The sequence below is a fragment of the Hippocampus bargibanti genome, linkage group LG10 (genome assembly GCF_051943395.1).
Source record: "Hippocampus bargibanti isolate YZ-2025 linkage group LG10, ASM5194339v1, whole genome shotgun sequence".
Lineage (NCBI taxonomy): Eukaryota > Metazoa > Chordata > Actinopteri > Syngnathiformes > Syngnathidae > Hippocampus > Hippocampus bargibanti.
In genome coordinates this window covers 16552907-16579521 of record NC_142743.1, presented here as the reverse complement: position 1 = coordinate 16579521, position 26615 = coordinate 16552907, and the positions used below count along the sequence as shown (strand labels likewise).

The 26615-nt window shown below is 41.5% G+C and overlaps 1 protein-coding gene and 1 long non-coding RNA gene across 3 annotated transcripts in view; one reads left to right on the top strand and one right to left on the bottom strand.

The window, feature by feature from the left end:
- The window catches only part of LOC148892681 (uncharacterized), a 184177-nt gene that overhangs the window by 82609 nt on the left and 74953 nt on the right, over window positions 1-26615 (bottom strand). The gene's annotated exons all lie outside the window — the stretch shown is intronic.
- The window catches only part of pcdh18a (protocadherin 18a), an 8902-nt gene continuing 382 nt past the window's right edge, over window positions 18096-26615 (top strand). Inside the window, exons 1-4 of one of the 2 annotated variants that reach the window (XM_089006789.1) lie at window positions 18096-20968; window positions 21471-21559; window positions 22099-22271; window positions 25458-26615. The exon at window positions 25458-26615 is cut by the window's right edge and continues 382 nt beyond it. In XM_089006789.1, the coding sequence (XP_088862915.1) occupies window positions 18494-20968; window positions 21471-21559; window positions 22099-22271; window positions 25458-26266 (3546 nt within the window). In that variant the 5' untranslated portion in view covers window positions 18096-18493 and the 3' untranslated portion in view covers window positions 26267-26615. The remainder of the gene's footprint in view (window positions 20969-21470; window positions 21560-22098; window positions 22272-25457) is intronic. The other variant, XM_089006790.1, reaches the window with a different exon arrangement.

Below are 26615 nucleotides of genomic sequence, written 5' to 3'. Positions count from 1 at the left end.
TGCTAATTCATTTGGGTAAATGCGACAGGGGCACACTTGCGTATGGTACATTCAGTCCTCTTCTTGGAAAGCCCATTTTCTAGCAAGATCCATCCATTTCCTATACCGCGTGTCCTCATTAGGTTGTGGTTGAGCTGGAAACTTTCATGGCTGGCTTGAGGCAAATCATGGGGATCTTCCTGGACCAGGAGCACACAGACAGACAACCAATGACACTCAGAATTGTACCGATGGGCAATAAAGGTCTTTACTAAACCATGCATGCATGTTTTGGGAAATTTTGAATAGGAAGTCCAGCAAATTCCACTGGGAGACCCAACAAGAGATTCAAACCTAGACTGTCATGTCCGCGAGACAACATATTGCCTCCTTGCACAAAACAAACTACTTAGATGAAAACAGTCAGTGTGTGTATTGCTCATGTGAAACTAAAAAATCATGCCAAGATTCGTAGTTCTTTCTCTCGCTCCATCCCATGGACATCACATTCACTCAGACGGAACAAAGACCTTGTCGGATCCAAGAAATAAACATCAATGTTATCAGAATCAGAATTAGAATAAGATTCGGAATCAGAATCAGAAATACATTAATAGTCCCACAATGGGGAAATTTGCAGTCCATCAATGTTATCAGAATCAGAATTAGAATAAGAATCAGAATCAGAATCATAAATCCTTTAATAGTCCCACAATGGGGAAATTTGCAGTCCATGGCAGTACTTTGAAAGGGGGTGGAGGGGTGAACAGATAAAACACATGAAATAAGAGACAACTGCATTGCAACACAAATTAACTGACACAAAATGTTTGGAATGCATTTCCATCCTTAGTGTTTCAAAGACTTTCAATGATTTGAAATCCACAATTACAGAGAAAAACAACACAACCAAGATGCTGAAGAAGCAGCAGGAATGGAAAGTGACTCTGCCATTTATCACAATTTTGCTTGTACAAGAAGAACCACTACAGGTACATTATGCAATTGTAATGGTGCTTGGTTCCTTGAAAGACAATTATTATTGTTTTTTTTGAAATTATGCATGTTTGTTTCATTTTTATCATTGTTGCAAAGAATGGGTCCAACTAAACCAATCTAGCAGATGCCTCGCAACCAAGTGTTCATTTTCTTCTTTATTCTCCTTGAAGTACAGTCATCCCATCGTTGTTGACTTTTATTAAACACACACACACACACACACACACACACACACACACACACACACACACACACACACACACACACACACACACTCACACACACACACACACACACACACACAACAAACATCATGAAATATGCCTCGATCAATCCAGCAACCTTCTATCCATCCACCCATTCATCCATGCTTTCTTGCCACTGACAAAGGCAAAATGCATGCAAAGGCAAACAACAATTCATTCCTTTGTTCACATGCCGGGGCAATTTGGAGCCTTGAATTAACCAGCACAAATAATTTTTGGATCCAGCAGGAAAGCTGAGGAGAGCGATCTAACCCAATATAACGATATAAGTGTCAAGTGATTCATTAATGAATAATTAATCATCCGGAGTTGTGGATTTAATTCCTTAAATTATTCATTTTAATGAGACATTTTAGGCAATTCTATGCTCGCAACTACATTTTAACAGTTTATTTCGTCAAAAGACTTATCAACCCCATTTAATGAAATGAGGTTCAATTAAGATTATAAGCAACACTACGCGCTACTTACTCTGGTTTTGTATATGTTGAACATCAAATGTTTATTGGGCAAATTTAATTTGTTTAAATACATCACAAATAATGGTGTAATAATAACCATTTCAAATAATTGTGCTTGTCATTAATTAGAATATTCTGTCACTTTGATGAAAACTTTTGCAAGCTCCTCTGCACAACCGACAAATACCACAGTTGTGGCCATTATGATACAAATGGCCATAACAATAGCATCTTTATTTGCAAACGCTTCATCAAGGCAACATTGCGAGTAGCTACCCAGTTTTCTTTTAATCAACGTCGGACATTGTACGCGGTAAAGTAAGTTTGCCGGACAAAAGGCACAAGAAGTCATGAAGGTGGGCAGTCAGAAAGCTGTGCCGTGCTAATAATCGGGAGGAGGGCACTGGTTCCTATTCATGGTACATGGCCACGGAAACAGATGTGAGGGAGGGGTATGTGTGTGTGTGTGTGTGTGTGTGTGTGTGTGTGTGTGTGTGTGTGTGTGTGTGTGTGTGTGTGTGTGTGTGTGTGTGTGTGTGTGTGTGTGTGTGTGTGTGTGTGTGTGTGTGTGTGTGTGTGTGTGTGTGTGTGTGTGTGTGTGTGTGTGTGTGCGTGCGTGTGTGTGTGTGTGTGTGTGTGTGTGTGTGTGTGTGTGTGTGCGTGTGTGTGTGTGCGTGTGTGTGTGTGTGTGTGTGTGTGTGTGTGTGTGTGTGTGTGTGTGTGTGTGTGTGTGTGTGCGTGTGTGTGTGTGTGTTTTGTGTGCGCGCCATGCAGTAAGAGGGTAAATAGATAGGCAAGCAGAGCTACGGTAAGGAAATGTGGCGCTAAATAAATATAATGGAGCGAGACCGCCAAAACACAATTTCCAAATAAAAACAGTGTTAGATTATATATTATTATTTTTGGAATATAAGGTGGGTGCTCAGCTAGGATGTAAAGAGGAAGGCAGGCTGAGAAGGAGGTACCAAAGAAGAGCCAAGTTTGAGAACGTGAAAGGGGTCTTTGTTTGACCCCCTCTTTTTCTGTTATGATTTTGAAAACCTCTATATTCAATGAAATCAGCATAAAGACACAGTGCACCCTTCTCAACAGACACACAGCCATGAGATGACAAAGCAATTGACATATTTATCTCATTCTCCAATGTCTCATCATAAACAGAACATCTTGTAGCACTTTCACACACATCCCAGAGCTACTGCCAACTAACAACACACATACTGAGCAGGCAGTCCTGTTGGCGTGGTGAATTTGTCTCGATGTCGGTTTATCAGCCTTATGCAACACCGTGTAATAGTACGACCATTCTCGACTAACCTTGGCGATGGCCGCATTGGGGTATTAGGTGCAAAAACTGGAAGTATTCCCCGGTGTTATCATTTTGTTACTTTGACCCATTTTCCCAGCTTTGTGCTTCTTGCTTTTTCACATTGCTTTTTGTGCCAACACGAAATGGCATATCAGAATGAGCTTTCAAAATCATGTTTTTTTTGCATTTTTCAAAAGTTTAGTATCACAATATCAAAATGACCTGCATTCAATTCCAAAGAATGCTAATCTATGTGTACTAGCAATTGCTCAAGGATATAAGAGCCAAAAAGAAAATTGATTCAGAAATGACTATTTCCTTTTTACACCAAATCCATTCTTTTTGTGATAGAAAGATTTGAGGCATTGAAATGACAGAGATTCAGTCCCCAGTGTTGTGGTAAATAGTTAATATGTGTATGCATTGGGCAACACAGTAGTTTACTGGTTAGCGTGTCGACCTCACAGTTCAGAGGTTTAGGGTTTATTCCGGCTCCAGCCTTCCCATCGAGAGTTTGCATGTTCTCGCCGCATCTGTGTGGATTTGCTCTGGGTACTCCAGTTTCCTCCCACATTGCAAAAACATGCATGACAAGCGAAATGGTACAATCTTAAATGACCTGAGGTGTGAGTGTGAGCGTGAATGGTTTCTGTCAATGTGGGCCCTGCGGGTGCATGGCTGGCAACAATTTGAAGGTGGATCTTACTTACTGTCCAATGATAGCTGAAATAGGCTCCAAAATTAACCGAGACCCTTATGTGGAAGAGCATATCAGAATACGGATGGCTGGATATAATTAACAAAAAAATAAATATGTATATTTTTTTAATTTATAAAGCAATTAATGTATGACAATTTTCTTCTGCGGTGACCAAAAGATGTTTACCCTACTACGCTTGCTGCTTGGAAATATATGTCATTTGCCCAATGAAATTTTTGGGATGATATTATATAGCCAGTGAGGGAGTCTATGCAAAATCTATAATATTAAACTGAAAAATACATCATGTTTAAGGAGCCGATTAGCTTAATCATCACTGTGTCATATTTTCTATGTGTGCCTTGAGTTAAAATGATTTGAATAAGTGACACCAACTGTTTTTCCCCATTTTTGTGGCCATATAAGTCAATACATGTCTTGAAGGGGGACTAATTATTTTCGTGATCCTATGTATTTTCTTTTCTTTTTTTACCAATGAATACAACTATGAATCAAATAAACAGTTCTGATGAAAGTCCCAGTCGCTACAGCAGTCCCTGACGTGGCCCTTCATTGTGTGCACCGAACTTGGGCTGTCAGATGGGGTTAGTGGGACTCTCTCGACTCCCATGGCCGGTTGTTCCCCTAGAGAAGCGTCCAGCTGGGAAATACACTCTTATGCACACACACACACATCGTGAACCCTGAGAGGCTATTCATCACACCGAGGAACCTGCTAGCTTATTGTTGGTCCACGTGTAAACTGGATCACCTCTTATGCTGCCCAAACGCAGAATGTAAAAGAAGTAGCTCAAAGCTCCAAACTTACTGATTATCCCATTATTTGGATTTCTTTTGCAAGTACACGTTTTTGCTTATTTTTCAAATGTTCTTAATTTATAAGCCTGTGTGTCAGTGACCCCTTGTTTTCTCTCTTTCTTTAGCCCCTCCGACATTCATATCACTAATGACCTTTCATTCAGATCTCCGCACCACCCCTCTCCTTCCCCTCGTTCATCCCTCTGGAGACAACTTCTCCATAGCTTCTGCTCTCTCATTGAGGCAACTTGCCCCGATATATTCATGGACATCACTTATGGAGTGGGGAGTCTTTGTCAGTGGGTCAGCCTCCTGTAACCCTCTTTTGACCCCTCAGCTTACCCTTCCCACACAGGCACATACACGCGCACAAACACACACACACACACACACACACACACACACACACACACACACACACACACACACACACACACACACACACACACACACACACACACGCACACACACACACATGCACAACCTCACACTGGATCCTTCTCACTTGCCATATGGCATGAGTAGTGAAGGACTGACAAAAGATAGAAAAGAGGCGTCAGAGGTTTTTTTTTTTTGGGTGTGCGGCATCAAAGCAGTTGAAAATCCAGTTCGCTGGGCAGGGTCTATTTGATGAAATAGATTGCTGTCTTCGTAAGGTATTGAAAATACAGAGTCGCAGAAGGAGGGTTCGTTCCGCCATCAAATCCAATGGCCGGATGAAGAGTAATGAGAAGAGCTGGTGATTGGGACACAATGGGTGCACACTTGATGGAGTGTTGTGCAAAGTAGCTTTATCTTCATTGGTCATTCTCCAACAGTAGATGTGTTGTTATGACAACATTGTGATCATTCTGTCATTGTCCATCCATCCAATTTCAAAAGTTGCAGCGTAGTTGTCCCTGTCTCCATCAGCGTCATGTCATCATCATCATCCATCCTCCGCATGGTTTGGAGGTGTTATTTCTATCATCACATTGCAATGTGTTGTTTCTCTCAAAATACAGTGTGAATCGATGAAATGGGTTGCTTCTATCTTTTAAAAGGTTAACTGTCAAAGCAATGGTATTAATGCATCATTTTTCCAGCATACTTTAATACACAAAGAATGGGTCCTTCTTGTTATTTTATGGATCATCAAACATATGCCAAATGTAATTTAGCATGATTGGAAGTGTATACACTTAAGGGAGACCGACGTGGAGATTGCATCCAATTCCTTACTGAATGATAAGACAGAATTCACACATATACCTAACCACAACAGACAAAGATAAAAAATAACAGAGATGGCCTTGCAGGCTCATTTGGTCTGCCACTGGTTTATGTGTTCTTACTTTTTACGGATTCAATATCAAATGACATCGCAACCTGTCGAATAAAAAAATGGAATCATCAGGTACTTAAAAATCAGTGTTTTTCTGTTAGCTTCATATTGCCATATATATATATATATATATATATATATATATATATATATATATATATATATATATATATATATATATATATATATATATATATATATATATATATATATATATATATATATATATATATATATATATACTAGATGTTTTTTCAGTCGTGTAAAAAATAAAATAACCTCAAAATGGCAGCACTGATTGATGTAGTTGACTCTTCTGAAGAATGAATTTGACTTTTCTCTCTTCTCAAAAATGAAAGGGAGTTTTAGTCATCCAAACAAACCAGCCTTTACTCTATCTACACGAAATAATGCGTGTCTCATGATGTGTATGAGTACACAGCAGGATGAGCCTGGTGCCCTATTTCAGTCAGGCCCGATATCATCAGATGCCAAAACATGAACTATTCGTCTCTCATTGGCCCTTAGCCTTTCAACCTGAAGGTGAGAGTGGGCCTAATTGCTGACATCGTGCAAGATTGCCTCTGAGTTTCCATCCCCTACAAAGACACACAGCCAACAGAAACAAGTGCCAAAATCATCCCGACGTTTCGATGTCCAGCTAAACGTACAATTGGAAAAAAGGAAAGAATACTACTGCTAAAATGTCATAGTTCAATAATGAGTTAATTTTCTATGAAATATTTACACTAAGCGACATCATCCAGCCATAGCCCATAAAAAAACGTTACTCCTCGGCAACGAGCACTTGCTTGAGGCTGGCGTGTTTGTCATGGCTCTCTTGCTTTTGTTACTGAACGACACTTGAAATGTAATGCAAAGTTCCACACACTCTCTTTTTCCTTGGTGTGTCTTTGTGGGTCCTTTTGTTCCACCCATGGCAGGAAGCGTGCCAGCACATACCAGGTGTATGTCCTGCAACATAATCTCCACCCTCTGTCACAAACTCATAGCCAGTCTTATTGCTATTGCGTGAGATTAGAAATCAGACATTCATACTAGAATGTGGCCAGCCAGTGTTAGTGTCATGTGTTTTGATGGTAGCTCATTGAGTATTTGGTGGAGAAGTTGGGGGATGATCAGAAACGGTAAAAGGAATAAATATGCGGAAATGAATATTCCCTGCACCAGCGACATATTCACTTGGGAAAAAGGAAAATAAAAAGATTATATTATTCAAGAGAAATGGTAAATCAACTAAATTCTTTTCAACGCCCACAACTTTTCTTTTTCCCCTGAAGAACATTTCCACAAATATCTCTTCACATTTCCTGTGAAATTTTCAATAACTCAAATGGCAGACATGAAAAAATGAAGATGAATCATGCGTAGAATAAATAAAAAAACAAAATTAGAAAATTAATATCCTCCTTTTCGTTTTCCTTGCTTCCCTACTCCTTTTTAGTTCAAACAGGGATGTTCATTTTGTGAAATTACATATAACATATGCAGCAGATGGTTGCAAGCACTTTATGTTGAGACACAGCTGCTGACGGTTTAGCTTTTAGCCATAGTCATATCTTTGAACGAACATAACATTTACATTATGTACTGTATGTCGGAGCGCAGATGTAGACATATTGCCATGGATCACAGGTCACATTTATGTAACATTCTGTGTGACAGTAAGGGCTGAAACGGTATAATCACCTCCTAAGTAGGCAGATTCACTAATGAGACAAAAAGGGAGGAGTTGAGAGACGAGATAGGAGGGCGGAATGAGGGGGATGCAGACCAAAAAGAGTAGAAATAAGGATATTGGAAGAGAAAGTGACAGGGAAGGAGGCTGTTAGGGCTGAGTCAATTAATAGATGGAAGTAGGAAACAGATGAAACAAGAGGGGAAAAAAGGGTTCCGAAGGGTCGGATGATGAAATGAATTGGGTTGTAAAAAAAAAAAAAAATGAAAGAAGCTTGTGTTGCGAAGAAACGGCTAGTTGACAATGTGTGACAGTCCCGTATGCAGTCAAGAGACTGGTTTGGAGTAATGAGAGAACAACTCAAGAGAAATAATGAGTTTCATACCTCCCACAAAGACACCACCCAGACACACACACACAAACACGCACGCACACACACACACACACACTAGCACACTTTCTCTCTCATACCCTCCCACCACTCCCCCTCATCCTTTTTCCTTCACACCACCCTGCATGGCTGCTCCTTTCACGCTGTCACTCTGTGAGTGTCTGAATAGGCTTTTATTATTCACCAGTCTGGGTAGGTCACGGGGTCAACACATTGGCCACCGCGCTGCCACCAGCAAACATTCAAACACACACGTACAAACATACTCAAAGGTTTTCGGCGCATTTTCGCTACTCTCACACAAAAGAGGATTTGTGGAAGCATGCAAAATTGCAAAACAGAGGCTGGCAAGCACTTGAAGCCATGCAAACTTTAGGCACGCCTAGTTGACAATGTGTGAAAGTCCCGTATGCATTCATTATAACACTTGTCCACTCCTTAGCTACTGCAGCTATCTCTTCGGTGGATCTGTGCTGGAAGCTAGTATCCGCTACAAATTGTGTGCTGACACACATGCTTCCTATGATGGTGTATGTCGGTTCATGTGTGACAGCAGGAAACAGAGATAACAGCTGCTTGGTGGTATCTGCTCGATCTTATCTCCTGCACAGCCAGAAGCAGGTACACAAGCTAATTGGAAAGTGATAGACACACACACACACACACACACACACACACACACACACACACACACACACACACACACACACACACACACACACACACACACACACACACGCACGCACACACACACACACACACACACGCACACGCACAGACACGCACGCACACACACACACACACACACACACACACACACACACACACACACACACACACGCACACACACACACACACACACACACACACACACAGTAGACTTGTGAAACCCACGCTCACCTCTCCAGCATGCAGAACACAGTAGAGAATTGTCAGCAATGGAGTTTGTGAACAAGAGTGAAGATAAAGAAAAATAAATGGTGGGCCAAAATGAAATGATGAAATAAGAGCAAAATGTTACTTTTTTTTAGAATGGGTGTTTGCAGCAAACCCAAGGAAAAGAAGAGATGCAATCAACAACACTGTATGGAAGACAGTATACACACTCATCTTTTTTTGGCCCACCAAAAACTGGAACTTGTACATTTTGCTGACAAACAAATCTGATATAAATAAATAAATAAATCACTGGAAAATGACCAAATGAATGAATGAATGAATGAATGAATGAATGAATGATAGCCTGTGCTAAATATAATATAGCACTTGCATGAATCCATTAAATATATTAATTATACTACAGTACCATAACACTTGGCAGAACACGGCCCTATTTTCAAAAATATTGCATCTGTCACTGGAGTCCCAATGTGGCGGATCATTAATTTCCTGCGACCACAAGTCTTGCTGTGTGTTTTTGTCAATTCAGTAGACTGGACTCCCCCAAGCTGGGCATTCAGGTATATCGATGGTTTGTCTTTGGAGGTGCATGCAGGACAGTGATAATTTGGTTAGTCTTAAATTCCACCTGCTTAGACCACATCTAAATACTGTCAGAAGTACTGCAGTCTAACGTGATTTTGGTGAATTTGAGCACAGGCAGACATATACTGGACTCTCCATATTTTTTTTTAAGTTGGCAGCCGTTATCACCATCTCATTCTGTAGACCCATTCACAATGTCTGTTGTCACACCACTGCACGAGTATTGCACGGATAACTGCAATGACGCATCATCCTCCTTGTCCCTATTGAGACTGTCAGTTGTGGCACATATAAAGCAAATAAGAGGAGCCACGTTCTTTGAAGTTGGCTGTAAACACTCCCAAATTGTGGATGAGCACAGTTTAGCCAAATTGTAGGTCAGCAGGCTGCGCTCAACCACATTACAAACATGGGTTCAACTCACAACTGATCCACAGTTTACGCTGCCCGGCATGCTGGATTCACGGCATTCAAGGATAAAAAAAAAATAAAAAACAAAAAAAACCCGCTGATTTCCACTTTGCAATTATAACTGTTTTCACAACTCTGAGAACACTTTCAATGAGATTTAAGTGTCTGTTTGAATGTTTACCAATTCAAAAATGCAGTTATGTCCCAAGACTAATTTTCTTTGAAACAGCTTGCACAGTGTCAATGTACATTTGTAAAACATTACCTCTTGCACTCTTAAAATAGGGTGCTGGGGTCTGAGTAAGCAGCCAGAGTCTAAGCTCAGCGGTCAGAGCAGTGGTTTCTTTAGCCAACAAGGTGGTGGTGGCGTTTGTTCCAAACATGACTAGGTGTGGCTTTGACACTGTAGGAGTCATCACCACTATTACACGTATGCTCTATTTTTGTGCTCAGCGCAGACTGCGGTTTCAATGTGTGCATGGGTAGATTTTTCTTTTGTTTTGTTTTTCATGTGCAGTATTATATAGGCCTTTGCGCGATTGTCGGGGTGGACACAGATGACTGTCTTCCTGGTCAATCAAAGCAACTTCACTCATTACTTCAAAAGTCAGCACAGGAGAACCATACGGTCAGTAGCTTAAATTGACTTTGAAGTCCATGCGACCATCCTGGTGTGTAAAGTATTTTTATAAAGGAAGTGGAAATATTATTTCCACTTGCATATGATATAATGTTTGATAGCGCAGTGTTGGCCACTTGGAGATTGTCTACTTATCTATACCTGTGTCGCAGACAAGAGGATGATTTTTTTTATTTGTTGAAGATTATAATAAGAGTAATGAATATATGTAATTTATTTGTGCAATGATTCAGCGGGGTTGTCATATTTATGAATGAAATACAATGGTATGCACCTCACACGACCAGAGAGCTTACAATCTTTGTGCCTTCACCATGATCAAATCCGCCACACTCGCATTCCGTGACATGTGCTAGAACTTAGACTTGCTTTTAACTGGTCTGAAGATAAATCTCCTATTTGACACCAAATGTTCAGGTGTCAGGGACATGTAATAGAAAACCTTCTTAGTTAATCAGACAACCTGAACCAGGTGTGGTGTAACATGGTTTACTAAGTTCCCAGGCACAGTCAAGAAGGCTTGCACTGACATGTTTGACAGTTTTTCAATGTTTTGAATAGATATTCTCCATTACTTCAGGCTAAACTAGACAGAATCATTAACCACATTATTCCCGTTTTCATGCAGGTGAGAAGTTGTATTATTGATTTTTGATTAGCAGGGTGGATCACAATGTCTTGTCTTGTTTTTAATCCAAATGGAAGCAACCATCCATCACTGTCTTTGTCATGTGTTTACTGAAGGGTGAGTGAATGTGTGGGAGAGAGATGCCGAATGTAGCGTAGCTGTTGCTGTATGTTAAAGCAATCAAGCATGAATGCTTGTGTTGATGGGGATGATGATGATGTGTTGCATGCAGGAATTCATTTGGCTAATTATGATGGATGCCTGTTTAACAGCAGTCAAAAGGGAGGAAGTAGCCACAGAGGGCATGATAATCAACCAGATGTGTTTATCTTTATGTTTTTATGTACTCATAATCCAATAGATATGGACTGAGGTATACCCCTAGTTTTATAATGTGAAGTTCACCGAGCGCAATTTCTCTGCTGATGAGGCCACTGGGAGCCTTTTGCCTCCTTTTTTATGCATGGCGCTATTGGAATTTGCAAGAATTAAAATGATGATCACCTTCTTACATTAGCCTTTTCATAGGTACAGCAAAATCTTTGACCTGATTTATTACTTGTTAGCTGAGAAGAGGCTTCAATAAAAGAAAAAGGGTGATGTCGACTTGTCAGCTCTAGTCCGATGATTTGCAGATCTGCACATTTCATCATGACTGCTAATATGCAGAAATAACTCACATTTGCATCCTGCTTTGACAAAATTAAACAATCATTTTTATGGGAGAACTAATTGCATAGACACAAGTGTGTTATTTTTAATATACAGTATATGTTATTTCAGGGGTGGCCCGGTAGTTGAGTGGTTAGCTCGCCTGCTTCACAGTGCAGAGGTCGCCAGTTTACGTCCTGCTCTGGCCTCCCTATGTGGAGTTTGCATGTTCTCCCCGGGCCCGCGTGTTTTTTCTCCGGGTCCTCCGGTTTCCTCCCACATTCCAAAAACATGCATGGCAGGAGGATTGAACACTACAAGTTGTCCCTAGTGTGAGTGTGTGAGTGACTGTTGTATGTTTTTGTGTGCCCTGGGATTGGCTGGCAACCAATTCAGGGTGTCCCCCACCTAGTGCCTGAAGATGGCTAGGATAGACTCCAGCAACCCCCGCGACCCTAATGAGGAATAAGCGGTACGGGAAATGGATGGATGGCTGTTATTTCAGCATCATTTTCTGAAAAGCCCATATTCTTGGGCATGAAAAACTAACACATTGTTTACAATTTTCTTGCAAAAGAAAATATGATGGCAACTATGACAAGATGATTTTTGTAGGCTTGCACGTATGCATGTGTGGCGTAGTTCATTTTGTTTTAGTGAAAGCAATGGGAATATAATGTCATAATAATAATATAAAGTCACCTATCCAAAGTCACCTGTTTTAATCCGCTGTGTGAGGATTGTGCTTCCTATTGCTTCACTATCCCATACATACATATATAATCATTCATAATAACTTTCTTTTATGATATAAAATCCTATCATGTCGCGTATTACAGCTATACGGTCCCCACAACGGACCAAAACAAAAAATAATGGGTCCACTGATTGGCTGCAAATCAGGATGAAATGTTGAAATAATGAAGACGTAGAAGATGCAGAAGACCTATAAAGCAATTGAAAATTGAGTTGTTTAAAAAATGCTGTCGATCCATAACGGTTCTGTAAAGCAAATGCAGATTTATATTTTTGGGGACTATCTTCAAACTAACAAATTGTTTTTCTTGCCCGTATTGCCCAACATTTAACCCATATATTGTTTCACACTTTTCTATGTCATCAGCCATAAATTGCAAGAGATGTTTTTTCCTCTCTATACCTTCTCTACTTCTGTAGCTTACTGCATGCTGAGAAGAATGAACATTTGTTGATCACTGTTTGGATTCTGCCACAAATCCCCTTCTTAAACTTGAAGCGCCATACGAAGCATTCCTTCACAGAAGAATAATCATCACATTTACAAAATCGTCAGTAAACAAATGATTGTCTATATTCACTTCGTCTGCCAAATTTTTCACACTTATTCCCAATAATGTATTCCACTGATGTATTTTACAGTTGGACTTTTTTTTCAATTAACAGAGGCTAAGTGCATTATACTGTTTTTCCTTTCTCCTTTCAATCTTGCTCACAATATTGTCAAATGTAGACCTCCATTCCACAGCTGCTATTTTGCAGAACCCCAAGAATGATAAATCTGGTGCACCACCAACATGTGGGTTACTGGGAGACACTTAACCATTTACGGTAACATTCCTGTGAGGCTCTTACCCATTCCAAAGTGTTGTTTGATTCTGATAGATATACACAAACACTGCCGTGCACATGTAGTAGATGAGCGGAATTGAAACAGAGGAGCCAAAGTATAAGTCTGCGTTGTTACAGCTCATGTTCTTTCCTCTAATCAATCCAGGTTGTTGGATTTGAGCTGGGGGAAAACAAAGAGGGCTTTCTGTCACTAAGACAAAACAGTACTTTTGCTTTGCCCTGTTTCTTTCCCGGTGAACCCACACCCATCATCAGTCTGTTGCCTGCCAGCAAGTCTCTGGAGCTTGTTATTCTTGTGTGTGTGTGTGTGTGTGTGTGTGTGTGTGTGTGTGTGTGTGTGTGTGTGTGTGTGTGTGTGTGTGTGTGTGTGTGTGTGTGTGTGTGTGTGTGTGTGTGTGTGTCTTTTTGTCATTGTTTCTTTGTGTCTGTGTGTCTGTATCAACAATTTCTGGTTTGAGTTAAGCTATATTGTGTGCGTGACTTACGCTGCTATTTGTTAAACTTCTCTAATGCACTGTTAACATTTCTGACTTCAAAAAAGATGAAGAAAAAGTAAGTCATAAAACTGTTAGATTTTTTTTCCCCTCTGAGTCTGCGGAAAGACATTGAATATATCAAAAGTTTGTCATCAAAACCACACTCCAGAAAATATGCAGCTTTGTGAATCCATCAGTCAAAAGCGATTTGCATGCAGTCTGAAATCACATCCATACAAAACAGCTTATGCCATTTCCACGAAATGACACACTCTCGTTGGGGGTCCAAAACAAATATCATTGAGATGATTGCTGCCTTTAAAAAAAAAATAGACAGTCTTGATTACCCGCTTGACACTCGCTACGTCAAAGAAATCAAAGAAATGGATCCAAATCTGTTTGGATGGAACACAACGCTAAGCGACTTCTCTTTCTTAAACCCAAATCATTGGGTCAAAAATTAGCTGTCAGTCAGCAGACGTCGTATCGGGCATGATGCCGTTCCCCACAAACTGACATGTCAATCACACACAAACACCAAATCGGTGCCATTGACAAGTTACCCAGGAGAAGGCAGGCACAGCAAAGCACAATAATTTATGATGTTTCTTGCTTTCAAGTGACAAACAACTGTTTTCTCTGTTAAGCCGCAGTGACTCTTATCCCAGAGAAAGGACATTGAGGTGAGGGATCAAAAACTAGATAATTAATGCTCATTCTCAATTGTTAACGTAACTTTGTGAGGAAACACTCATCTTGAAAAAAAAAAGAAATGTTTAACAACCAGATATATGTTTGGAAGAATACCAATTGATATTAATTCATTTTGACGTTATGTTGTAGAGTAAGAAAGTCAACCCTCACCCCAAATATCGTAATTGAGCTATTTTAACAGTAATAGTGTACATGTGTTTGATTCCGGTGTGGCTAAAACACAATAATATCTTTTATTAGTAACTTTATTCCTATAGCCAGTAAGGCATTCTCTACAACAGCAAACTGAGTCCATTCTGCAGTTCATTATAATCGCCAGACTGGAAAAATTTCTAAACCTCCAATCACATGCAACAGGAAATAATATAATTCAATTCAATGAAATAATTTAAGTGGTGGATGATATTTCTCACATTTTGCTCTGGTGTTGCAGAGAAAAGATATGAATATTTTATAGAGTAAAGTCTCGTTATATCGATATCGGATATATCGATAGTCCCGGTTATATTGATACTATTTCTATGCACGCACGGAGAAAATTACATGCAAACAGGGTCGGATATATCGATAGTCCCGGTTATATCGATATTTTTTCGGACTCCCTTGAATATCGATATAACGAGACTTTACTGTATATAGATCTCAAACTAGCATAACCAGTAAAATCTGTTCCTTTCATTGGATATGGTGCTGAGTGACAAGTAGCGCAGATACAGTGACGTGGCCCACTTCAAAGGTGATCGGACACATTCTTTCTTTGTCTTGCAGTTCTGCATGGGCTATAAATTTGTCACCCAACTGTTGACACCGCTTGCAGTATGCTGCGCTCAGGGTGTGCACTGTGAATAAGAACAAGGTTGTGCACTTTGTTATGTCTGAACGCACATACACTCTATATGGTGGCCAACGAGTCATAAAGCAATAAAGCTCTATGGACCCCCAATGAAACTAAAGCTGAGAGGGGGTAGGCGCCATGCTCTAATGAATAACAATTGCTGCAGTGTGTGTGTGTGTGTGTGTGTGTGTGTGTGTGTGTGTGTGCGAGTGTGTGTGTGTGTGTGTGTGTGTGTGTGTGTGTGTGTGTGTGTGTGTGTGTGTGTGTTTGTTAGTGCGTGTGTGCGCGTGCGTGTGTGCGTGGGGGGTGTTTAATGGGGTATATGGGTTGGGAAACTTCTCTCTTCAGCACGAGTGAAAGCAAACCAACATAATGTCTACTCCGCCCCTCTGGAAAAGGAATCCACAAAATCGCTGCTAATTGAATATGTGACAATGAGTGGGCAGACGAGGCGACAGATGCTCGCGTGCCTCTACAGGGAAAGCACCAGCATCATGCACACATGCGTGGACAACAGCATTCCTCTCAACTTCAATCTGGAATGGGGTGCAGGGTCTGTCTTTGGGTTGGGGGTTGAGGAGGTCCAACACAAAGATCACACTATACGAGCACCAGTTATCAGTTTAATACTACAAATGTTGGTGGCGTGACCACGACATGGTCTGTGATGTATGCATTTCTGCGTATGGGATGTCTGAGCCCCACATAAATATTTTATTAAATATAACAAATCTGCACCTGCTGCAGAAGATAAATACGTATGTTTAACCTAATTATTGCTGTTCCAACGCATCAAATGGGTTTTGTTTGTTCGGTTCCCCTGGTTATGCAGCGTGCCTAAACGTATTAAGCCTCCATCTGCTTTTTTACTTAGATGATGCGCCCCTCCATACATTAATTGTTTTATTCTGCACATGGTTTAACATCCATCCCCCCTCTAATTCGGTCCCTTTCTTTTGCCATCTTCTTTCATATCAACCCAAGAGCTGACTTTGTTCCTCAAATGTGATTAGTTTCTCTGGGACGCGAGAAGTAATTGCATTACTGCATTGTGAGCATTTTGAACCATGGAAATTTTGGGCGCCTGCATCAAACCTGTTTAAATACAAAACGCGCTAAGCTGAATAATGGGCACAAAAGGGAATGAATGCTAATGCTATGCAGACAGACGTAGGCTCTGGTGTTGAATAGACATTCAGTCTCTAACTAAAAACAACATATATTTCAAACCAATTGACCGGTGTTTCATGGTCACAGGTTTGTTTTGTTGTGATACCTGCTACTAAAGTGATGTACCTTTTGCATACATAATACACAATGCACATATGCTATAATATAGCATTGCTACATACGTATTTGACTGATGGTTAAATATGCACATTTCCACAAATTTAAGTGGTGCTCCTGTTTATATTGTACCTTCCAGAAAATCATCTTTAGTTTTGTTTGAATGCAAGTTTTACTGTCACTGGTCACAGGCAACTTAAGTCCAGATAAATTGCACCAAAAATGTGCTTTAAAAGCAATAGCAAATATGAACAAAATATGTAAATGGTTCTTGTATCTCTGCTTGGTGTTTTAAAATCCTCCACGACAGTTAATTTCCTCACATTTTTTGTGCGGGCTCGAGGCTACGCTGAAGTCTTGTTTTGTCGGCTCTAGTTGTTGGCATCTGGTGCCAAACATACCGCCTCGATGGTATCCAGAATGCAGGGTGCCCTTTGTGCAAATTTGTCCAAGGTTTCTCACCCCATCTCTCAGTGAATTTCACAATGGGGATTTTTAATAACACTTTTTTTCTGAATTGTGCTTTATCTTCTGTGATGGTCAAAGGGTTCAGGATGTCCTCTGACTACTGCCCAAAGACGGGTAGGATAAGCTCCAGCATCCCCCCCAACCCTAGTGAGGATAAAGCGGGCCACAAATTAAATGAATGAATGCTGTATGCATTATCGTAAGTCCATCCAGTTTGGGAGTTTTGAGTGTTGATGAATAGATTTTTGCACGAGACTAAAAGTGTTCCACAACGTGATCCAAAATTTAAATATATCCATTAGACGCCACTCTAATACGATTTGCCACACAGCTTAACAGCCTTCAACTCTCAAACACAGGTGATGCGAAAGTATAATAGGCAGTAAAAACCCTATGAATAGGGAGAACAAAAGGAGAGAGGGCCATGTGGGGATCGCAACTTTAGATGAGAAAACCGTACTGTGCCTGCACAGACCTTCCAAAACTTTCTTATAGGCAGTCATTCGGAGACATTCGCTCATGGCTGAGCTATGACGTTCCCCAAGCAAATCTAAGAAATTAATCTTGTCACGATTATATTGGCCATGCTTATTTGGTTGTTTTTTTGTTTTTGTTTTGGAAATTAAGACAAAGCTTGTTGTTCCTTTCCAATGAGGGAAACATAACTAAAGTGTGACTACTTGGTCCTCCTGTGGTTTTATTGGTCAGTCAAAATGTCACAGTGTAAAAAAAACTAGGAATGGATGTATTCTTAGAAAGCTTTAATTTAGAGCTTGTCATTCAGGTGGAGGTGGTGGATGCTGGGGTGGTTTTGTTACTGTGTAAACCCCAGCATGGCGCCTCCTTTCTCTTATTTCCTCGCATCCCCTCTTGTGCCCCCCAAGGAAGTATTAGACTCAAGAAGAAGCTAATGTAACGCTAGTTGAGGCGGGTACTTTTGAGTGAGCCTCAGTCTAAATACGCCTTAGTGAGGGTGAGGGAAACAGAAATAGAGCGAGAGAGAGAGAGAGAGAGAGAGAGAGAGAGAGAGAGAGAGAGAGAGAGAGAGACAGCGAGTGGAAGAGAGCGAAATGCGAACGGCGCAAGAAGGGAGGGGAGCTCCAGACAGAGCCGCACACTCATTCGCGATCGATGGGTGCAACAGATCCATAAGCGTACTTGGGGTCTTTTTTAATCTAAATTGATGCAACTCAGCCAGTGTTCCGATGAATGTTTTTTTTTGTCAAGATTGATGAGCAATGCAACTCGGAGCGCCCCCTCCAGTAGCCTAATTCAAATCTGGAAGTGACCGCCTCAACATTTTGGAGATCCCTTTTGCTTGATTTTGACCACAAGAGGACATAATGACAAGACTCCTTGAAATGAGAATGTGGGCACTGTTCGTCGTTTTCTCACTGTCAGCGCCTCATGCCACCGGTAAGACATTGCGATATAAGATTTTTGAGGAACAGAAGGTCGGCACTGTTATTGCTCGTTTAAAAGACGATGTCGCGGATGTTCTGGCTAAACTTCCAACCTCTGTGTTGCTCCGCTTCCGAGCCATGCAAAGAGGGAGTTCATCCTTTCTCACAGTGCACGAACAGGACGGAGAAATAAGTGTCAAGTCCAGAATCGATCGAGAAAAACTTTGTGAAAAGAATCTCAACTGCTCCATCCAATTTGACGTGCTCACGTTACCCACGGAACACCTGCAGCTTTTTCATGTTGATGTGGAAGTATTGGACATCAACGACAACGCGCCTCAGTTTTCCCGTGCCATCATCCCAATTGAAATATCCGAGAGCGCGTCCGTCGGAGCGCGCATTCCATTGGACAGCGCCACAGACCCAGACGTTGGCGAAAACTCCTTGTACAGTTATGCTTTAGAGCCCAACGATGTTTTTAATATTGAAATACTGTCCAGAACCGATGGGGCAAAATATGCTGAACTGGTGGTACTCCGAGAGCTGGATCGGGAGGTGCTCTCCAGTTATGAACTGAAGTACACGGCTTTTGATAGGGGTGTTCTCTCCCGAACCGGTACCACTCTGCTTAAGATCAGTGTTGCCGATTCAAACGACAATAGCCCCGTTTTTGACAAGTCCTCGTATGTGATAAACCTTCCGGAAAATGCACCTGTTGGAACACTGTTAATTGACTTAAACGCCACTGACGCAGATGATGGGATGAATGCCAAAATAGTCTATTCGTTCAGCAGTCACGTTTCCCCCAAAATCATGGAGACATTCCGAATTAACCCCGACAGTGGTCATCTGACCCTCATTGCCCGTGTAGACTATGAGACTGCTAATTCCTATGACATTGATGTGCAAGCACAAGATATGGGACCAAACTCCATGCCAGCTCACTGCAAGATCTTGGTCAAGATGGTTGATGTCAATGACAACAAACCAGACATTAGCATCAATATAATGTCTTCGCAGGGCAACGGAGATGCAGCTTATGTATCAGAGGCTGCTCCGCTAGACACATTTGTAGCTTTAGTAAGGGTGGAGGACTTGGACTCTGGTTTGAATGGTGAGGTGGAGTGTAAACTTCACGGTCAAGGTTATTTTAAACTCCAGAAAACATATGAAAATAACTACATGATTCTTACGAATGTGTCTCTGGACCGAGAGAAGAGGTCAGAGTTCAGTCTGACAGTTGTGGCAGAAGACCGAGGCACTCCGAGCCTCTCCACAGTCAAACACTTCACTGTGCATGTCACTGATGAAAACGATAACCATCCACATTTTGAGAAGGGATCATTTGAGATCACTAAATCTGAGAACAATGCTCCGGGGGCATATTTGACCTCTATCTTGGCAACAGACCCCGATCTGGATGTCAATGGACAGGTGACCTACTCCATCCTGGAGAGCTTAATTCACGGGAGCTCCATTTCAACATATGTGACCATTGACCCCTCGAATGGCGCTGTCTATGCACTGCGCACATTTGACAGGGAGGACGTGAGTCGCCTCTCCTTTACTGTGCAAGCCAAAGATGCTGGAAATCCGCCACTCCTAAGCAATGCCACCATTGTTGTAAACATCCAGGATGAGAATGACAATCCTCCAGTGATTGTAGTCCCCCAGCTGTGGAACTTTAGTGCTGATGTTTCACTGTCAAAGTTCACTGAAGCTGGACATCTCGTGACTGTGGTCAGGGCAACGGACCGTGATACAGGGATCAATTCCGAGCTTGTTTGCTCCATCGTCAGTGGCAATGAAGAAGGCTTCTTCATTGTGGGTCCAAGAACTTGTGAAATTCATGCCAATGCCAGTCTGGAGAGCTTCCCTCATGAGCATGCAGAGATAACTGTTGTGGTGAGGGATCAAGGAAGTGAGAGCCTCAGTGCCAAAGCAGTTCTAAGGATCAACCTTTATGAGAATATGGAGAATCATGTCCAACTGATGGACCGAGGGGAGTCTCCACTTGATGCATCGCTGATTATCATCATCTCCCTGGGCACCATCTGTGCCGTGCTGCTGGTAATCATGGTGGTGTTTGCTGCTCTCTGCAACAGAGAGAAAAAGGAGACAAGGCAATCTTATAACTGCCGGGTTGCTGAGTCGACCCACCAGCACCACCCCAGGAAGCCCTCACGGCAGATCCACAAAGGAGACATCACCCTTGTTCCCACTGTGAACGGTACCCTACCAATCAGATCCCATCACCGTTCGCCTTCAGCTACTCCCCCCTGTGACCGAGCCCAGATTGGGAGCACACAGAATCACCACAGCCGTCAATCCCTGAACAGCCTGGTGACAATCTCATCCAATCACATTCCAGAGAGCTTTGCCTTGGAACTGGCACATACAACTCCACAGGTGGAGGTGAGTGCATGCTCACACATGCTGGCTCACACATTCACACACACAAACATACACTCAAACACACAAACGCACAAACACAAGCACATGCACACAAAAACACATGAAAACACAACATTTTGTTTCTAGTTTTGAAATCACTTTCATTAAGTGTTATTGATAGTTACAGCCCTCTCTCTGTGTTTACTTTGTTTATGCCATGTCCAAATCAGTGTTAACCCTCAGTCATCTGTCTCCGAATTCACCGAGGTTCAGTCTCTCAATGAGCAGGCCCCCCTACGCCTTTTTTTGTTCCGTTTTAACACCATCCATTTTGTGTCATATTGAGCAGCCTCACCATTTTGTGTACTCATCCATGTTTTTGTCTTCTGTCTTGTCTCTCACTCTTTCTCTCTCCCCCACTCTCTCGCACTCTCTCTTTCTGTCTGTCACCTTTATTTACCACCCCAAACCTTTTCCTTTTGCCCCTATTTTTTTTTTTTTTTTTTTTTTTTTTTGGATACAGCAAGTCTCACAGCTTCTGTCCATGCTCCATCAGGGCCAGTACCAACCCAGACCCAGTTTCCGTGGCAACAAATACTCTCGCAGCTACAGGTAATCCCTCGGCCCCATCACTGCATATATATTTTTATTCACTTTAAAAAAAACACTTTGTTGTCTTTGGTTTACATATGTGTGACGTCTTCAACAACATGTTGCATAGTTTGTCTTCTTTTACATATTCCAAATGTCAACATACATACCAGTGCCATTCACTTTCCAAAATATTCAGCTCACTTGTCAAAATGTCCCAATTGCTCCTGGAACAAATTTGGAAAATGGAATGTTTTTACTTTTTCATATCACTTGATTGACTTATCCGTGTTCAATTGGTGTTGTCACATATTTACATATTAGACCGGATTTTAGGAAGTAGAAATAGGACAACATAGGCTCCAAATGCCTGTGTATTAAAATAATGAAAAAAATCATTAAAAAGCATATTAAAAAAATGGATGAATGGAAAATTTGGAGATTTAATAGTAGGAACAAATGTTTTGACTACTTAAAATGTTTCATAAAACATAAGTAGGCATCAATTTTAATTTTTTTTCAAGCATTGAACTTGCAGTTTTTGTCATGGTTCTATCTAGGTATGCATTACAAGACATGGACAAGTTCAGCCTGAAGGACAGCGGACGTGGGGACAGCGAGGCGGGGGACAGTGATTGTGAAATGGGAAGAGAGTCCCCCGTAGATAGGCTGCTTCTGGGGGAAGGCTTTTCTGACCTGATACATCTCGAAATGCACCATCACCTTCATCCAGGTAAGATACCTTGATGTAACACACGAATTCTGATAATTTTCCTCAGCCCGTGTCTTCTTGCAACTGTTTGGTTTCCTCTGCTCTCCTGAGCCGCAGATGTCCAGCAACCTCACATGCTCCTCATGCCTGAGACCACTTTCAAAACTCCAATTAATTTTGTCAAGCAAAAAGTGATGAAGAGATTATTTCAGCCTCTTGGAGTTTCATATGCAGAGATTGGCTAAATGTATTTTGAATAAGTTTTTCAAATATGACACCAGAACAGAAGGAAAATGTAGACTTGAAGCAATCCTTCATGCAAAGACAAGATGACAGAGACACACAATATTGATGGACATCCTAACATGTGGGATGGTATATTCCATATTGAATTTCAATTGCTGCCACTTGCAACGTGCATCAGATACGGATGAAACTCAGTTGAATGGATAATTTTAACTCATCAAAGCAGATTTCAAGTATTTTAAGGTGTGACACAGATTTATTGATCACCATTGACCATCTCTTTGTCTTTTCTGTAATACCGTACAATAGCTATTTGGCTGGTTGGCTAGCTATCTATCTAGCTAGCTATTATCTATCGATTGGCTTGCTAGCTAGCTTTCTATCTATCTGTCTTACAATTCTATCCGAGTTACTTCCGGGTTGAGTGAACGCGGGCGTGGCTGCCGCTGCTCACCCAAAGAAAAGCTTATCCTTTGACTGTAAAGTGAACTTGAGAGTTTATAAAGGCGGTTAAAAATGAAATGTATTAAATTATGTGAAGCATGATTTAAAAAAAAAACTATCTTTAGAGTAATAACTATTCATGGTGCCCATCATCAAAACAAAATAACTTAAAGGACAACCGACGTCACTTTTTTGTTTCTTAACTGACATCATAAAAACGTTTTATAGCATCTAAAATACCCAAAACACGCAGTATGATATTTTTATTCAAATGCAAAACACCAATAAAAATGACTTAAAGTGTCCAAATTCTGCAAAAAATTGAGCTGCGAATTGGGCATTTTCAGAAAGTCCCGCCTGCACCCAGTTCGTGACGTCACGCCAAGACGATTGCCTTGCTTTAGAATCAAAACAATGGCTTCAGATTGGGAGAATATGCTTTCTTGTTGCACCTCCAGTTATGAATATGATTCAAATAGTTCTGAAGAGGAAAGTATAAATGTTTGCAATCGATTAAAGAAGGTCTTCTGGTTCATTTTGATGGATCAAGACCGATGTGTAGTGTCACAGAAAATGCAGAAGATGGCGGCAGAGCTCCGTTGGAAGTAGTTTTATTTTTCAGCTTGGAATTTTTGTCAACGAATATCAAAGAATTGTCTCGGTGTAATATACAACGATTCACCATTGCGTTATTTATGTGTTTATCTTCTAATTTTGCCATCAACACGGATCAACACGAAGTTTTCAGACCAAACAAAGTACCGCAAAATGCATTGAGGTGATGCAAGGTATGTCCTTTCTCAGTCAGGAGCGTTCCTTCAGTGACGTAGGGTGAGGACTCGTCACCAACTCCAGACTTCCGGAATATTCAGCGCGAGTCTTAAAACGTAAAATATAGCTACATGCGGTGGAAAATTTGTAATATACGCTCAGTAGAAGTCATTTGAAGCGATTTTACAAATTATGGACACAACTTGTCCGGAGATGTCGGTTGTCAACCATAGAAGTAGGAAACAAATAAAGTCACAAAGAAAGCTGACAAACTTCCTCTGCAGGCGTAACATTATTGTGGAAGTGAACTGAATTGAGTTGCTTCTTCTGCAATGCCCCTTGCAATTTTGTGGACATGCCATCTGACAATTTTTAGAGCGATGGACAGGTCAGGCCTGAGCCAACTAATAGTCCATATGCCTGTACAGCCATTCAACACACTGAAAACACAGACCCATTGTACTATGCCCATTTTTCCACATAGACTCTATTTCCTCGCTTGTTATCACACCGAAAGAGGTTACAGTGTGCCGGGCTGTGTGTGCGTGTGTGTGTGTGTGTGTGTGTGCGTGCGTGAGTGTGTGTCCATGTGCGTTATCTATGCCCAGAGTCGTGTCTGTAAAATCCTCCCCGGAGCAGAGATGAGTTGCTTGTCACTCATCGCTATGCGTCTCAGGGTGTTGTCCCCCCCACCCCCTTTCCTCCATTTTATTTCCCCTCATCACAGCCCACCCCCACCTCCGCCTCCACTTTTGAGTGACAGTGTTGCACTTTCATGTTTGAACTGAAGAGAATTCACAGTAATTGCTTTTAGAATGATGTTATTCTCTCATTCACTGTCCCTCTCTCACCCGCAGCCACCCTGAGAGCTTCGCCGTAAACACGTCTTTTTGCTGTACATCTTAATTGTGATGTATAAAGAGTGGTGGACACTAATGTCTGTCAATTTAGTTGACTTCCACTCTCCATCTTCCTTTTTTTGGTGGCAATATGAAATATGCACGTTTGTTTTTACAAACGTGCAGAAATGGGTAGTGCTCTGGTTTCTCTTCAATAGATTTAATTTCAAGCAAGGCAATTACAGCTTCACTCTGAATATGTCATAGATGTGGGTAATATGATAGAAAGATGAGTCAGATATGAATTTGTCTGCCCCTTTGATGCCAGATGGATGGAATCTAGCAATTAATCATTTTTTTATCTCCTGATTTTTTTTTTTTATCTGTCGCAATATTCCCATCGTTGCCTGTAAATAGCACCACTGTGCTCATTCTGATCGAAATATGAAAGGCCGCAGAGAAAAAAAGAAGAGGAAACAATTACCCAGCTGTGGTTTAAGAATAAGACAGAACCACCTTATGAAATATTGAACAGGCATTATAAATTAATATTCCAAAATGATACATTATAATACATTATTTCCGCTTTTCATTCCAAACACACACATGCAAGCACACACGCACGCATACACACACGCACACACACACACACACACACACACACACACACACAATTGAATTGCTGCAGATTTTGAATAGCATGTCTTCATGTCAGTCCAACATTTTGCACGTTTTCAAGATGACTACAAAGTCATACTTTCAGTTCGGATTTATTTGACTTTACTAATTTGGCAGTGAGCACTTGTTTATATATTGGTTTTCCTATTTATGCACCATATAGGTCACGAGGACACCATTTTATTTGTTGAATAAGCTCCTGATGTTTGTCATTGTTGTTTTCCCCTAGCCATGAGGCTGTGCACGGATGAATGCCGGGTCCTGGGACACTCTGACCAGTGCTGGATGCCTCCCGTCACCTCTCCAACATCCTCCTCAGATTACCGCAACAACATGTATATCCCCGGGGAAGAGTCTTCCCAGCAACCCCAAATTGATGATGACCAGTCCTCGGAAGAGTCAGAACAACTCAAGAGTTTCTCCACTTTTGGCAAAGAGCTAGGTAGTGATGAGGCAGGGCCTGCGAGAGTCGCTGCTGCAGGAGGAAGCGATACGTGTACACATGCAGGAGGGGCCGGCTCGCTCCTCACGGAGATGAACAGCGTCTTCCAGCGGCTCCTACCTCCAAATATGGACTCCTATAGTGAGTGCACTGAAACAAGCCTAGCATCATCATCGTCAACTGGCGAGAAAGGAAGCGGACGCACTGGCAACATATCTGGTAACCAGATCAACAACGCCGTTCCTCAGGATAGTCGTAGAGGCTTGTTACCAGGTGGGAAGGGTCCTGCTTACCCGTCGGGTGTGGCCACATGGGCTGCCAATACTCATTATCTAAATCCAGGAAACGGATGTTTGGCGAACAACCACGTTTCGCCAGCCCCTCCGTCATCCTCCACCTCCACCAACGGACAGCCCCCACACCTCAAATGGCTCCCTGCTATGGAAGAAATTCCAGAGAACTATGAGGAAGATGATTTTGACGGTGTGTTCTACCAAACTGTCAAACGTGGCGAGAACCGCCAAGACACCGCCATAGATGCGAGCGAGCTGGTCCATGAGATAAACAAACTACTGCAGGACGTCAGGCAGACCTAGAGAGAGAAATACATAACATGGTTTCCTCTGAGTCATTTGACCACTTTCTAAAGAAACTCCAACGTGCAAACATACATCATCAATAAGACAAAAGTGTTGTGCTCATTGTAATGGCCCTATTGTTTGTTTTACCAAATATCCCCTCAACGCTTCGAAATGAGACACTTGAAGAGTAAAACACTGCATTGTAACGGAAGTGGCGCAATGACCGGCAACCTCTAAAATTGTTGTTGTCCTTATAGAATGGAATAGTTGAAGGAAAATCCACCGACAGACTCCCGATTCATCAATTGTACTGTTTATAGATGGCAGCAGGAGAACTGTTGCGTGATCTCATCGTCCATTGTAC